This window comes from Frieseomelitta varia, unplaced genomic scaffold, assembly GCF_011392965.1.
Source record: "Frieseomelitta varia isolate USP_RPSP 00005682 unplaced genomic scaffold, Fvar_1.2 scaffold_1015, whole genome shotgun sequence".
NCBI lineage: Eukaryota > Metazoa > Arthropoda > Insecta > Hymenoptera > Apidae > Frieseomelitta > Frieseomelitta varia.
The window spans coordinates 39,529-51,938 of NW_025108657.1; the positions used below are offsets into that span (position 1 = coordinate 39,529).

At 25.3% G+C, this 12,410-nt stretch overlaps 5 protein-coding genes and 1 long non-coding RNA gene across 10 annotated transcripts in view; 4 read left to right on the forward strand and 2 right to left on the reverse strand.

Moving 5' to 3' along the window:
- Positions 1-1,670, forward strand: part of LOC122536911 (cleavage and polyadenylation specificity factor subunit 1) — a 6,054-nt gene extending 4,384 nt beyond the window's left edge. Inside the window, exons 16-20 of the mRNA XM_043669729.1 lie at positions 74-322; positions 394-723; positions 794-1,067; positions 1,135-1,264; positions 1,331-1,670. Of these exons, the coding sequence (XP_043525664.1) occupies positions 74-322; positions 394-723; positions 794-1,067; positions 1,135-1,264; positions 1,331-1,517 (1,170 nt within the window). The 3' untranslated portion in view covers positions 1,518-1,670. The remainder of the gene's footprint in view (positions 1-73; positions 323-393; positions 724-793; positions 1,068-1,134; positions 1,265-1,330) is intronic.
- A 137-nt stretch (positions 1,671-1,807) lies between these two features.
- On the forward strand, positions 1,808-3,624 carry LOC122537600 (dynein regulatory complex protein 8-like). Of its 2 annotated transcripts, none has more exons than XM_043670926.1 (4): positions 1,808-2,025; positions 2,303-2,543; positions 2,657-2,867; positions 3,475-3,624. In XM_043670926.1, exons 1-4 carry the CDS (start codon positions 1,935-1,937, stop codon positions 3,487-3,489), a joined length of 558 nt encoding a protein of 185 aa, XP_043526861.1. In that variant the 5' UTR covers positions 1,808-1,934; the 3' UTR covers positions 3,490-3,624. The 2 variants fall into 2 exon arrangements, with proteins under 2 accessions (XP_043526861.1, XP_043526950.1); XM_043671015.1 differs by lacking the exon at positions 1,808-2,025 and adding an exon at positions 2,035-2,209.
- On the reverse strand, positions 3,183-4,598 carry LOC122537399 (delta(3,5)-Delta(2,4)-dienoyl-CoA isomerase, mitochondrial). Its single transcript, XM_043670559.1, has 6 exons — positions 4,448-4,598; positions 4,293-4,381; positions 4,083-4,210; positions 3,718-3,998; positions 3,497-3,623; positions 3,183-3,412 (listed from the first exon to the last, which is right to left on the reverse strand). The coding sequence occupies exons 1-6, from the start codon at positions 4,576-4,578 to the stop codon at positions 3,314-3,316; spliced, it is 855 nt and encodes a 284-aa protein (XP_043526494.1). The 5' UTR covers positions 4,579-4,598; the 3' UTR covers positions 3,183-3,313.
- Positions 4,599-4,796: 198 nt separating this feature from the next.
- Positions 4,797-5,468, reverse strand: LOC122537840. Its single transcript, XR_006308712.1, has 3 exons — positions 5,378-5,468; positions 4,906-5,029; positions 4,797-4,832 (listed from the first exon to the last, which is right to left on the reverse strand). It is a non-coding gene; the product is annotated as an uncharacterized LOC122537840 (long non-coding RNA).
- LOC122537533 (ATP synthase subunit b, mitochondrial) lies at positions 5,420-6,954 on the forward strand. The gene is made up of 4 exons (XM_043670803.1): positions 5,420-5,563; positions 5,916-6,080; positions 6,156-6,508; positions 6,603-6,954. Exons 1-4 carry the CDS (start codon positions 5,536-5,538, stop codon positions 6,777-6,779), a joined length of 723 nt encoding a protein of 240 aa, XP_043526738.1. The 5' UTR covers positions 5,420-5,535; the 3' UTR covers positions 6,780-6,954.
- Positions 6,955-7,507: 553 nt separating this feature from the next.
- Positions 7,508-12,346, forward strand: LOC122536257 (golgin subfamily A member 5). 4 transcript variants are annotated; one of them, XM_043668680.1, is made up of 8 exons: positions 7,508-7,757; positions 8,008-8,444; positions 8,519-8,969; positions 9,048-9,252; positions 9,329-9,568; positions 9,681-9,902; positions 10,061-10,126; positions 12,247-12,346. In XM_043668680.1, exons 1-7 carry the CDS (start codon positions 7,612-7,614, stop codon positions 10,118-10,120), a joined length of 1,761 nt encoding a protein of 586 aa, XP_043524615.1. In that variant the 5' UTR covers positions 7,508-7,611; the 3' UTR covers positions 10,121-10,126; positions 12,247-12,346. The 4 variants fall into 4 exon arrangements, with proteins under 4 accessions (XP_043524615.1, XP_043524539.1, XP_043524449.1 ...); XM_043668604.1 differs by lacking the exon at positions 12,247-12,346 and adding an exon at positions 10,274-10,432; XM_043668514.1 differs by lacking the exon at positions 12,247-12,346 and having other exon boundaries at positions 10,061-10,293.
- The last annotated feature ends 64 nt before the right edge of the window (positions 12,347-12,410 follow it).

Consider the following 12,410-nt stretch of genomic DNA (forward strand, 5'->3'; position numbering starts at 1 on the left):
TTTTTTTAAAAAAAAAAAAAAAAAAAAACCTTTTTTTTTTTTTTTTTTTTTTTTTTTTTTTTTTTTTTTTTAGGAATTCACAGAAGAGGAACGACCAGAACGATTCATTTATCCTTCACAAGAACAATTTTCAATAGTATTGTTTTCACCTGTTTCATGGGAAACTATTCCTAATACTAAAATTGAACTTGATCAGTGGGAACATGTTACTTGTTTAAAAAATGTTTCTTTAGCTTATGAAGGTACAAGATCTGGTTTAAAAGGTTACATCGTATTGGGAACAAACTACAATTACGGTGAAGATATTACGAGCAGAGGAAGGGTAAATTTTATTTTTATATTAAATACGTTTAATGTATTAAATTCTATTTTATTTAAAGGTTTATTTTGTAGATACTTATATTTGACATAATCGAAGTCGTACCTGAACCTGGTCAACCATTAACAAAAAATAGATTCAAACAGATTTATGCGAAAGAACAAAAAGGCCCGATTACTGCAATTACACAAGTATCTGGCTTTCTAGTTTCAGCAGTTGGTCAAAAAATTTATATTTGGCAATTGAAAGATAATGATCTTGTTGGAGTTGCTTTCATAGATACACAAATTTATATTCATCAAATGTTAAGCATTAAAAGCTTAATTTTAATAGCTGATATATATAAATCTATTAGTTTATTAAGATTTCAAGAAGAGTATAGGACATTATCCCTTGTTAGTAGAGTAAGTAAAAAATTTTCTTGTAATTTTATTTTCATAGTTGGAGAATTTATAACGAATATATCATTTTCAGGATTTTAGGCCAGCTGAAGTTTATACTATTGAATATTTAATTGACAATACTAATTTAGGATTTCTTGTGGCTGATGGTGAAAATAACATGGTTTTATTTATGTATCAACCAGAATCACGAGAAAGTCTTGGAGGACAAAAATTAATTAGGAAAGCTGATTTTCATCTTGGACAGAAAGTAAATACATTTTTTCGTATAAGATGCAGAGTTTCAGATCCTGCAAACGATAAAAAGCATTTTTCTGGTGCAGATAAAAGACATGTTACCATGTATGGTAAGTTCAATAAAAGAAATTACTGTAAATTTGTTTAAATAGAGATACATTAATTTTATTTTATTAGCATCACTTGATGGCAGTCTTGGTTATATATTACCTGTACCAGAAAAAACATATAGAAGATTACTTATGTTACAAAATGTTCTGGTAACGCACATTTGCCATATCGCTGGTTTAAATCCCAAAGCATATCGGTAATTCATATTATGAGAGATTATTTGAATAATAAATATTTTCTATATTACTTTTTATTTTTTTAGTACTTATAAAAGCCATATTCGAACTCAAGGTAATCCTGCAAGGGGTATTATTGATGGTGATTTAGTTTGGCGTTATCTTTTCTTACCCAACAATGAAAAGATAGATGTAGCAAAGAAGATTGGAACACGTGTACAGGAAATAATAGAAGATCTTACAGAGATAGATCGACAAACGGCTCATTTTTAAAATAGTGCCTTTTCATCATTCCAAAAAAGAAAATTTGAAACTTCCCCCATTTGATTCTTAGTCTCTAATTCGATACAAAATTTGACTGAAGGAATATTTTTTATTAAAAATAATAATGATTACTTGTATTTATACTTTTTATGAAATATCTATTTCTAGAAACTAATTTTTTGTAAACATATTTGAAGACATAAATACAAATATAAACTAAATATAAGTAATGTGAGTGTATGTATATATATATATATATATTAATTAGAATGAATTTTGTACAAATGAAGAATATAATATTGATTTTTCAATTTACTAAATTCATGAGTTACCTTTTATCAAAGAAATGAATATTAATTTAGGCAATAAATTTTTATAAATGGTTATATTTTTAAAACGAATCTAAATTAAAATTTAAAATACACAATGAAATCAGAACTTAGAACTCCTGCAAGTCGAGAAACCATCAGACAAAGTATTATAGCACGGCGGTTAACGAAAGTTGAATCTGTACAATGTATGTATCATTTATAAATATATAAAATATTTTACATTACTATAAGAAAGAATTTGCATATATAAAAATGTATGTTCTTCAACATTATATTGATCAAACAGTCATAGATATGAAGTCAATTTGTCTACAGAAAACTATGAATTGTAATTACATAACTTTTATGTAATATAAAAGATGGCACAGTGTAATATTATATTATTTAATTTATATTGTTTAGTATTGTAATTTTATATTACATATTTTTCATATATTTTTATAACCAATACTTTTTGTGCAGTACCATTACCAGAACCAACATTGTTAGACAAAAGACTTTGTGAAATATTTGATGTATTTGATATTACAAAGACTGGTGAAATAGATGTTAGAGATTTGGGGACCGTTATTAGGGCATTAGGATGTGTTGTGACAGAAGCCGAATTACAAGAAATACAAGTTGAAGTGGAAGATGTAGTAAATAATAGTGTACCATTAAATAAATTTCTAGAATATATAACTAAGGCTATTAACGAACGCAAGTAAATTTCCTATAAATTTGAGTCTCATTAAAATATAAAAATTGTAATATTAACACTTTTTATATATACATAAAATTTCACTTCAAACTTTTGAACTTTTGATTTTGACTTAGATTTAAACCAGCAGAACCAGAAGATTTATTAAAAGCATTTCAATTATTAGATCCCGAAAATCGAGGATATATTATGCGTGAAGATCTAGAAAAAGCAATGATGGAAATTGGAGAACCATTTTCAAAGGAAGAAATAAATAATATGATGGCTATAGCATGTGATCCAGAAACAAAAAGAATTAATTACGAACATTACATTAATTTACTGCTTGTACGTATTGATATTTATAATTCTACTACAAATACTTATTATAAAAAATAATGAAAATTATTAAATTTAAATATAATTAAACCAAAAGTAAAATATCTATAAAATACTTTTATATTATTTATACATAGGTAAAAATACCTAATGACATCAATGTATATTCTATTGTTGATGCAATGGATGCTGCTAAATTAGAAGCCGTGCCTAAAAAACCTAGATTGGAAAGTCTTTTATTAACTTATCAGAGATTTGATTAAAACTAATTTGGTCATAATTCTATAGTTTATTGCATAATAATATAGTTTATTGCGTTCATTAAAAGAAGTACAAAAATATGTTAGTATTAAAATAGCTATAAAAATACAAAAACTGTTTATTCTTTTTCTAAAAGAAAATATGTTTTATATGTAAACTTCACCTTATATATATTATTCCCATAAAATTTTTATTTACAATTTAGAAAATATTGGTGGTTCACCTTTGGTAGCTTGTGACACAGCTGCATTTAGAAAGTCTTCACTTAGAAGCATACTTTGATTATGCATAGCCTGTTAAAATATATTTTTAAAAAGATATATAAATCTATATATAAAAATAATTTTTATTGCAGGTGGAAAAATATTGAAGCTTACAATGTGATCCAGGCCCTCTTGAACAGAATGATCTCTTGAATATATTAAATTTAATTTTGAACCTTGTATTGCAACTGGACTTTTATTTGCTATTTCTTCTGCAAGTTCTATTGAGCCATTTATTAAACTAAGAATAAAAGAATATGTTTTTAACTCGATAATTTATTCTCAAAATAGAAAAATTTATTCATTATTGTATAAAATACAAAAATATTTTTTACCTTTCTTGATTATCAAATGAACGACTCACAAAACCTTGTTGTACAGCTTCAAGAGCTGAAAATTTCCTTGCAGTATAAACAAGTTCTCTTACCAAACTATCAGAACCTATAATTTTTTGAAATCTTTGTAATGTGCCAACATCAGCAGCCATTCCAATATCAACTTCTTTTATTTGAAACCATGCATCTGAAGAACAATAACGAATATCTGCTGCTGATATCATATCAACCCCACCTCCAATACATGCACCATGTATGGCTGCAATCACTGGTTTTGGACACTAGAAGGTAATTAATAAATGATCCATAATAAATAATAGTGAATTTTAGATAAAGTTGTTATATTTAATTAAAAATTATATAACCTTTTCTATTGCAGTAAAACTATCTTGATAGTTTTTGATACGTAATTGTAAAATTTTGGATTTACGTGCAATATCTTCATGTTCTGCCAATTCTTGGCCAAATTTCATTATATCTTGTACATCAATACCTACAGCATTCGTCCAGCATTAAATTTTTAAATTTTAAAAATTTTATAATTTTTCATTATATTGTATTCTTATGAAATATACCTGCACAAAATATTTTTCCAGCACCTGACAGAATTATCACTCTACATTCTGGTTCTGTAGCTAGTTCATCGAAGCAAATTTTAAATTCTCTGTAAGATTATCAAATTAAATATATCAAACTTCTAATGCAATATTAATTAATACTTAATACATACTTCCACATAGTATCATTTAATGCATTAAGCTTTTCAGGCCTGTTTAACTGTACGTTGTAAATAAATTTTTTTGGTACTGATATTGCTAAAGTTTTATATTTACTAAAATTCTTGACACTGGAATAATTCATTTTATAAATATATTGAATTTCTGAAAAAATCAAATATTTATTTCAATCTTCTTACGCACAACACCTGTTATTATAAACAATTCAAAATAAATTAAAATATGCATATATATAGTTCAAAAATTTATTTTGATACTAATTTATACGATAAAAATACAATATACCTTTATGCGTTTTTAGAATGTTTTTTAAACAATGACGTAGCATATTTACAATTATAAAGTATAAAATTATTAATTAATTAACAAGTATAAAATCTGAAAATGGTAACAATTTTATAATTTATATTTTTAGGAATTTACACGTGAACTTAAATGTACTAAAACATACTTGAATATATTTAAATATGAAATTTAAACTGTTATATTTAATTAGATTGTATTTTTACGAAGATGTGACGCCATTCGAATAACATTTTTTATCTTATCAAATTAACTTAATGATGCTTCATTTTCTAAAAAAAACAAAAAAAAATTCTAGAATCCTTATTTGTGCCATTTAAAGATGTAACATAAATATTACATATTTTTCGAAAATTCCTGTCATAAATATACATCATCAAATAAATATTTCATAAGCTAGATTAGCAATTAAAAAGAAGAAACAAAATTTTTTATTTTAAAAAAAAAAATTTATAAATAAATATTTTGGTTTAAAAAGTTTGAAAAATTCGTGAACTATTATTATTATTATTGAAACGCAATTTTCAATTATGCATGAAAATATGATGTGGAGACTTATTAATAATAAATGCACAATATCTCAAATAGTTTTAGTTTTGTTTCTATAATTAAATATTTACAGTATTATAATAATATTTGATTAAATTCTAACTATGTAAAATACTACATATATTGCTGTAGCACTACTATCTTAGGAACTTCTGTGCAGCTGTGCAGCTAACTTCAGAAGCATTACAGGCTGTCCTAGATTCATCTGTGAGGTGCTAAAAAGGTCAAAATGTTGTCGAGATTAAGTTTTCGTCATAGTAAGATAAAACTAAATATAATAAATTATAATTATTATATTGTGTAAAGTTGCATAGACTATTAATTTTATATCATTTCAATGTAACTTTTTTGTCATTGTCAAATGATGTTAATTATTTTGTTACCATTATGTAATAATGAAATATCACTTGAATGATATTTTGCTTCTAGAAAATCATAATACAAATTTAATTTTTAAATTTCGTTTCGTGCAATATGTTTGAATTAAATTGTAAAACATATTCACATTTGACAGTTTGAATCATAACCAAATTTTTAAATTATTCAGTTTTAAATAGGTCGGTAGAAAATAGTTTTGAACTTTTTCTATTTCTATCATTTATTTTGCAGTTCCTGCACAATTAAAAGCTATAGCTGCTTGTGGAATTCAAACAAGTGCAGTTAAGTCATCTAGTGAACCACGTCCAAAACGTCCTATAGAGACACCTCCAGTTAGGTTGGGATTCATTCCAGATGAATGGTTTCAATTTTTTTATCCTAAAACTGGTGTAACAGGTAAATCAGTAACTTATAATATGTTTATTCATCCTTTTCATTAGACATGATTTTAATTTTTAATTTTGTATTTAGGCCCATATGTGTTCTTAACAACTTACGGTACATATTTAGTTTCCAAAGAATGGTATGTTCTGGAAGATGAATTTTACACCGGACTTTGTTTGCTTTCCATTTTTTTATTTGCTTCATACAAACTGGGACCCAAGCTTGGAGCATATTTAGATAAAGAAATTGAAGCTGTTGAAAATGGGCTTAATAGTGGCAGAGAAGAATCTATAGCAGAACATAATGCTGAAATTCAAAATATAGAAAAGGAAAAGTGGTCTGCGGAAGGACAGTTGATGATCTATGACATAAAAAAACAAAATGTTTTAATGCAATTGGAAGCTAATTATAGAGAAAATTTGGCAATTGCTTATACAGAGGTAATATGCTTATTTTAATGTAATATAATGTAATATATTAAAGTAAATGATAACATTTATTACAAATATAATGAAATGTACATTTTCATTATAGGTTAAAAAAATCCTTGATTATCATAGCCAAATAGATGGTATAAATCGTAGAATTGCCCAGAAACACATGGTTCAATGGATTACAAACAGTGTATTAAAAGCTATTACACCTGAGCAGGAAAAAGCTAATCTTCTGCAGTGTATCAAAGATCTTGAAACTCTTTCAGCAAAAGCTTAAAATTTAATTTTGAATCAAAGAAAATAAAAGTACTATTAGTAATCTGAATTAGATCATTGTAAAAAAAACTTGTGATAATATCATACAAGGATTCAAAAGCTGTTGAAATAATTATATAATTGAAATAAACATAATCTTTTAAAATGAATAAATTTCGTTGAGAGTTAGTATTAAATTCTATGTAAATGTTTTCTTCATTTGTAATATCAAATTTATACATAATTTCCATTTAGATTAACTTTATTAGTTTTCTAAATTATTTTAGAATATTTTCAAAATTAATATTCTGAAATTAATCATATATAATATGATTTATTCATAGTTTTTTATACAGTTCAATTATATTCATGATTCAATTTTGGTTAATTATTATGCATGAACTAAAGTATTATATATCTTCGTAACAATAATATAATTAAGTAATGTTGAAGTATTAAAATTTAATATATCATATTTATATCTGTGGTATATCTGATATGAAAAAAATTGATTTAAAAGTAATTTCCTTTCAAATTTACTTTATTAATTTTACTTGTAATAATGTAATCTATGCCAATGAATTATTTTTATGTTTAACGAGACTAATGATAATATTTGTTAAATTATTATGATGCACTTCATTAATTAAACCAGAGAATTAATTACGAACAATTGTGTGATAAATTTTAAAGAATTTCAATAAATAGAAATTGTTAAATGATTTAATATACGAATCTTTTGGTTTTTTTTTTTTTTAGGTTAAGTTTCTATAGTTTGCAGACATGGATTTTGTCGTGTCTTATTAAACGTCATCAAAGTTATAACAAGTGTCTAATTTCGTTTTTACGTGAAAATGGCATGGTTGTCAGGTCTTGCTGATAAGGCAGAAAATTTATTAAATAAAATAGACAAAAACACTGCGGCAGTTTTGAATAAAGACAAATATGAATTACCGCAATCTCAGTTGACACATGTTACATGGATCCCTTCTGATTCATGGTAAAAAGAATTGATAATTTATTTTGGTGAAAAATTTAAAAATTCAGAGGGATACATACATAATTGAAACTTACTAGAATTTTATTTGATTGTATGCATAAAAATATACAAGCTTTCTTAGAAATACAGAAAGGTTATATTTTTATACACATAATCAGTTTTTGTTATTTTTTTATCATTATTTTTGTTAAACTTTATATGTATTAATAATTGTTAATTAAAGAACAACAATCCCTTCGATATATTTCAGTGCTAACACACAAGATGGTTCAATTTTAAAATCTACATACACAGAGCCGTCAAAAGAATTCCCTTATGTTTGTTCAGCACCAAATCTTTCTTCATTGACAACAAATTCTGTTATGTCTAGAGATGAAGAGCTTCTTACTCTCTTAAATACATTAGATTCAAGTCCAAAAAAGAATATAACAGAAGTTTCAATGTCACCACCAACACCTTCATCGCTCATGGTTGAACATCCAACAGATACTACAGATTCTGCATCAGACTTATCAATTCACAGTGGTCGCTCTAGTCCCAGTTTCATGCATACATCTGTAGAAGTGCCAGATAATCTCAATCTTGATGACGTTAATGTGAACAATGTTAATTTCTCTAAGAATGAAACAAATGCATTAAACAATGAAATAATGGAAAACCAAAATTCTGGTGTTGTTTTGAATAATGGTAAATTTTTGCTTATATATTTATATCTATACAATTGCATTAAATTAAAAATTTAAAAATTTAATTTATTTTAGATCATAATGTTATGATGGAAAAGTCTAATATTATACAACAAGGATATGAGTATGATGTGAAACAAGAAAATATGGAAATAAATAAATTGATGAATTCATCTCATAATAAATATATAAAGAAGTATTTGAAAGAAGTAGAAAGAAACTTAGAAGAAAGGAATGAGCTACTTGGGAAACAAAAGACAGACCATCAAAAAGAAATTATAGTTTTGAATGAAAAATTACAGTCTTTATATGCAGAAAAAGTACAATTATCTAAGCAAATAATAGAATTACAAGCAGCTTTAGAAAGAAGTAGATCAGAATTAAATTCTACTAGATCTGATTTAGAACAACATAAAGCTAGAGCTTTAAAAACACTGCAAGAAAAAGAAAAATTAATAGCAGAATTAAGATGTAATGAATCTACAGGAATGGATGATATAACAATTATGGAATTAAACCAACTAAGGTAATTACAATTCTAAAATACAAGTCGGATAAATTTTTAAGGAATTTTGTTTAATATAAATTTCATTAAATGAGCCAGACAAGAACGTGATATACTTAGAGAAGAAAATCAACAGTGTTCTGAACAATTAAGAATAGTACGTGAAGAATTAATAAATGCAGATGTAAAACTGGAAAAAATGAGACAAAAGTCTGCTGAAGCAAATATACAAGCTCAAGAAATTCTTGCCACAGAAAGACGTAGAAGATTAGATGCAGAAGAAGATGCAAGATTACATTCAGATGTATATTGATATTCTAGTTATATTTTTTATATTTGTTATATATAGCGAGATTGTTCAATATTAATTATTATTGTAGGAAATAAGATCATTAAAAGATGAATTAATTCGTCAACGTAACAATTATACTATGCAATTACAAAAAAATGATTCTGAAATCGCTCGACTCAGAATGCAATTATCCGCAGCTTCAACGCCAAGTAGCGAGGTAGAATCGAGATTGGCATCTCTCACACAAACATTGGTTTCAAAACAGCAAGCATTAGAAACTTTAACTACTGAAAGAAATGCTTTAAGATTACAATTGGAAAAAATAGAAGTAAGTTAATAATATATTTTTTAAAATAACTAACAATTTTATAATATATAACTAGGATATTCTTCTTTTAAATATAATAATATTAACAATTTATATTTCTTTTCTTCCACAGCATGAATTTAGAAACAATCGACGTAATGTTTCTTATAATAGTATAAATGATACAGATGATGCTAAAGCTCAAGTACCCACATTTTTGATAGAAACTCCATTTGATACTGGAGTTACTAGAAGAGTAAAAAGAGCTTATTCTTCATTAGATGCTATTAGTATTCGAACAGGAGTATTTTTAAGAAGGTATCCTCTTGCAAGAATTTTAGTATTAATTTATATGGTAAGTGAAAATGTATTAATTTAAAATTATTATAGTTTCAAAGAATAATCCAAATCAATATCAAAACTAAACATTAAATACTTCATAATTATTTACAAATATATTTATTGTAATTGCTAATAAAAGATGAAATTTTATATCTTTTGTAATTTTTACAGACATTACTTCAGTTTTTGGTTCTTATAGTTCTTCTATCGCAATCACCAGAAGCACATTAATGTTTGGTATGTACAATACATGTAATAGAACATTTTTGTAAATATTACGTTGGAATGGTGCATATATAATAATATTAATTACTAATTAACTTGGCAACTTTTTATATACTATTACATACTGTATTATATAATATATGAAAATTTTATTTCTAGAGAGATACACGAATTAATTTTTTAAAAGATGTATTTATATGATTGTTTTATTGAATCTTGTTTATAATATGTGTATATCATGTTAGTTATGCAATATGTGATATCCCTTTATACAAAATTGTTGTTAATATGGAACAGAGATTCTATATTTGCAATTAATAATCAATAATCAATATTTTTATTTATTCAAATCATCATTTATTTTTTCACTATACAGAAAAATAGTTATAATACTATAAAGGTAATAAACAATGTATTTGATTTAATCTAAACTAAATAAATAAATAAATAAATATTGAATTATAATTTTTATATATGAAACGCTTTAAAAAATAAGCATTTTTTATTCTTTAAGTTGAAATAAATAATGTTACGTACAAAAACGGAACTTTTTATTTCCTCTTGCAAATAACTGCTAAGGATATTATAATGAGCAATATTTTTGAATGTTAAAAATAGTTTAAATCTGACAGTTAATAATTAATTTACGATTTCATTACGTCTTATATGTCAATCATAATTGTCATAATGATCTCACTGACAAAAAATTTGAACTATTTAATTTAGTTCTAAATAATTAAATGTTTATTTTCTATAATATCACTTAATATTATGGAATCGAACATACATAGGATTCAAAATATTTTATGAAGGATGTTTAAAAGAATAATTTAATAGAAATGCTTTTAAAAGGTTGAGATCATTTCAATATTCGCCTAATAATTTATTAATAATTTTAAATTTTAGCTTTTAAAATATGTTTTACATATCTGATATAATCGTTACAAAAAGCGGAAATATCTAGATGTCCTAATCAATTACCATTATTCACTATCTTTATATTTCTCGTTATGATTGTTAATTTGATTTGGTGCTTATCGCTACTATATTACTATACTACTATAAAAAATCGAAAAAATTTGATATGCCATGTAAAAACAGAGGCATGTGAACAAACAAAATTATACTATTTGCTATTTTCTATATGTACATATACTTGATACTTGAGAAATTGCTTTTCTATTTGACTGGTTGATTGCATTTATAAAGATTAAGACAATGGTTCTTATTAACTGACCTAATGCTACCTAAAAGTATACCTCTGTTAAGAATTCTCAAATCATTACTATTCTACATGGAGAACGTAATTTACAGTTTACACTATCTATCGTATTATAATTTACTTTTATAAAGATATACAATTTTATCAAATGTTTTTGCAAAAATGCTACATGATCTAATTCGCACTGATCTAATGTGTAATAATGTTTAAGCAGAATAAATTACAACTAGTATATTGCTATAGCAATCGGGAAACAGCGTACATGATTCCTATACACTTTAGGCACGATTTTTGTGATTTAATATATTTGTTTAAATGGTGATCGATATTCGGTTCAAGTGAAAACAACTAGACTATTTAGATAATGTTTTTTTTTTCTTTCTTTCTAACTATACAAATGCAAAAGAACCTGATAATTTTATGATTTTTTTATGACTTTTTCGACTATCATTGAAATAGAATAGTTAAGATTCGTACTTGAATCGTTAATGTTAAAAGTCTCTTTTCTTTCACGGATTATTTCCAATATTGTATATTTTAAGAAAATACACATTTTATAATACCGATGTATGGGAATATATCAACGTTATCATTGTATCGATGCGATGTGTTGCATCATTTTGTTACTTTCAAGCGATTGATTTTCACTGATCCCATATGGCGACAATTTATGTATAAAATCGAGAACATTGCGAGACACGTATTAATATATATGTTATAATATATATTACTGTTTTTGAACAGCAAATATTAGTGTGTATTTAGTCAGAACTGTCAAAGCAACTCTTTAGTTATTGATTTCTTTACAAGGATTGTAAATATTCTTCGGACAATTGAAGCAATCCCACAGTTGTAATTCTTATTATTTAATTGCAAATGCTATTCAGATACGAATCTACTTTGATTTCAGATTCACCGCGGAGACTTATGAAAGTTACACGTTCAATGAGACATATCTTCGACAAATGCGTTTGATTGTCTAACTCGAAAATAACAAAATTGTTGTATATCCTATTAAGAGAGGAGGTAAGTGTTACCTCTAATGCGATCATTGAATAATTTTCAATTATTTTA

Bases quoted from the DNA above. Each gene is read 5' to 3' on its own strand.
- LOC122537600 (XM_043670926.1), top strand. From the start codon at position 1,935: ATGAAATCAGAACTTAGAACTCCTGCAAGTCGAGAAACCATCAGACAA. The intron at 2,026-2,302 runs GTATGTATCATT...CTTTTTGTGCAG, and splicing joins GAAAGTTGAATCTGTACAAT to TACCATTACCAGAACCAACA. The intron at 2,544-2,656 runs GTAAATTTCCTA...ATTTTGACTTAG, and splicing joins AAGGCTATTAACGAACGCAA to ATTTAAACCAGCAGAACCAG.
- LOC122537399 (XM_043670559.1), bottom strand. From the start codon at position 4,578: ATGAATTATTCCAGTGTCAAGAATTTTAGTAAATATAAAACTTTAGCA. The intron at 4,211-4,292 runs GTATATTTCATA...CGAATGCTGTAG, and splicing joins TGGAAAAATATTTTGTGCAG to GTATTGATGTACAAGATATA. The intron at 3,999-4,082 runs GTTATATAATTT...ATTACCTTCTAG, and splicing joins GTTTTACTGCAATAGAAAAG to TGTCCAAAACCAGTGATTGC.
- LOC122537533 (XM_043670803.1), top strand. From the start codon at position 5,536: ATGTTGTCGAGATTAAGTTTTCGTCATA. The intron at 6,081-6,155 runs GTAAATCAGTAA...TTTTGTATTTAG, and splicing joins TCCTAAAACTGGTGTAACAG to GCCCATATGTGTTCTTAACA. The intron at 6,509-6,602 runs GTAATATGCTTA...TTTTCATTATAG, and splicing joins TGGCAATTGCTTATACAGAG to GTTAAAAAAATCCTTGATTA.
- LOC122536257 (XM_043668680.1), top strand. From the start codon at position 7,612: ATGGCATGGTTGTCAGGTCTTGCTGATAAGGCAGAAAATTTATTAAAT. The intron at 7,758-8,007 runs GTAAAAAGAATT...GATATATTTCAG, and splicing joins TGGATCCCTTCTGATTCATG to TGCTAACACACAAGATGGTT. The intron at 9,903-10,060 runs GTAAGTGAAAAT...TAATTTTTACAG, and splicing joins TTTTAGTATTAATTTATATG to ACATTACTTCAGTTTTTGGT.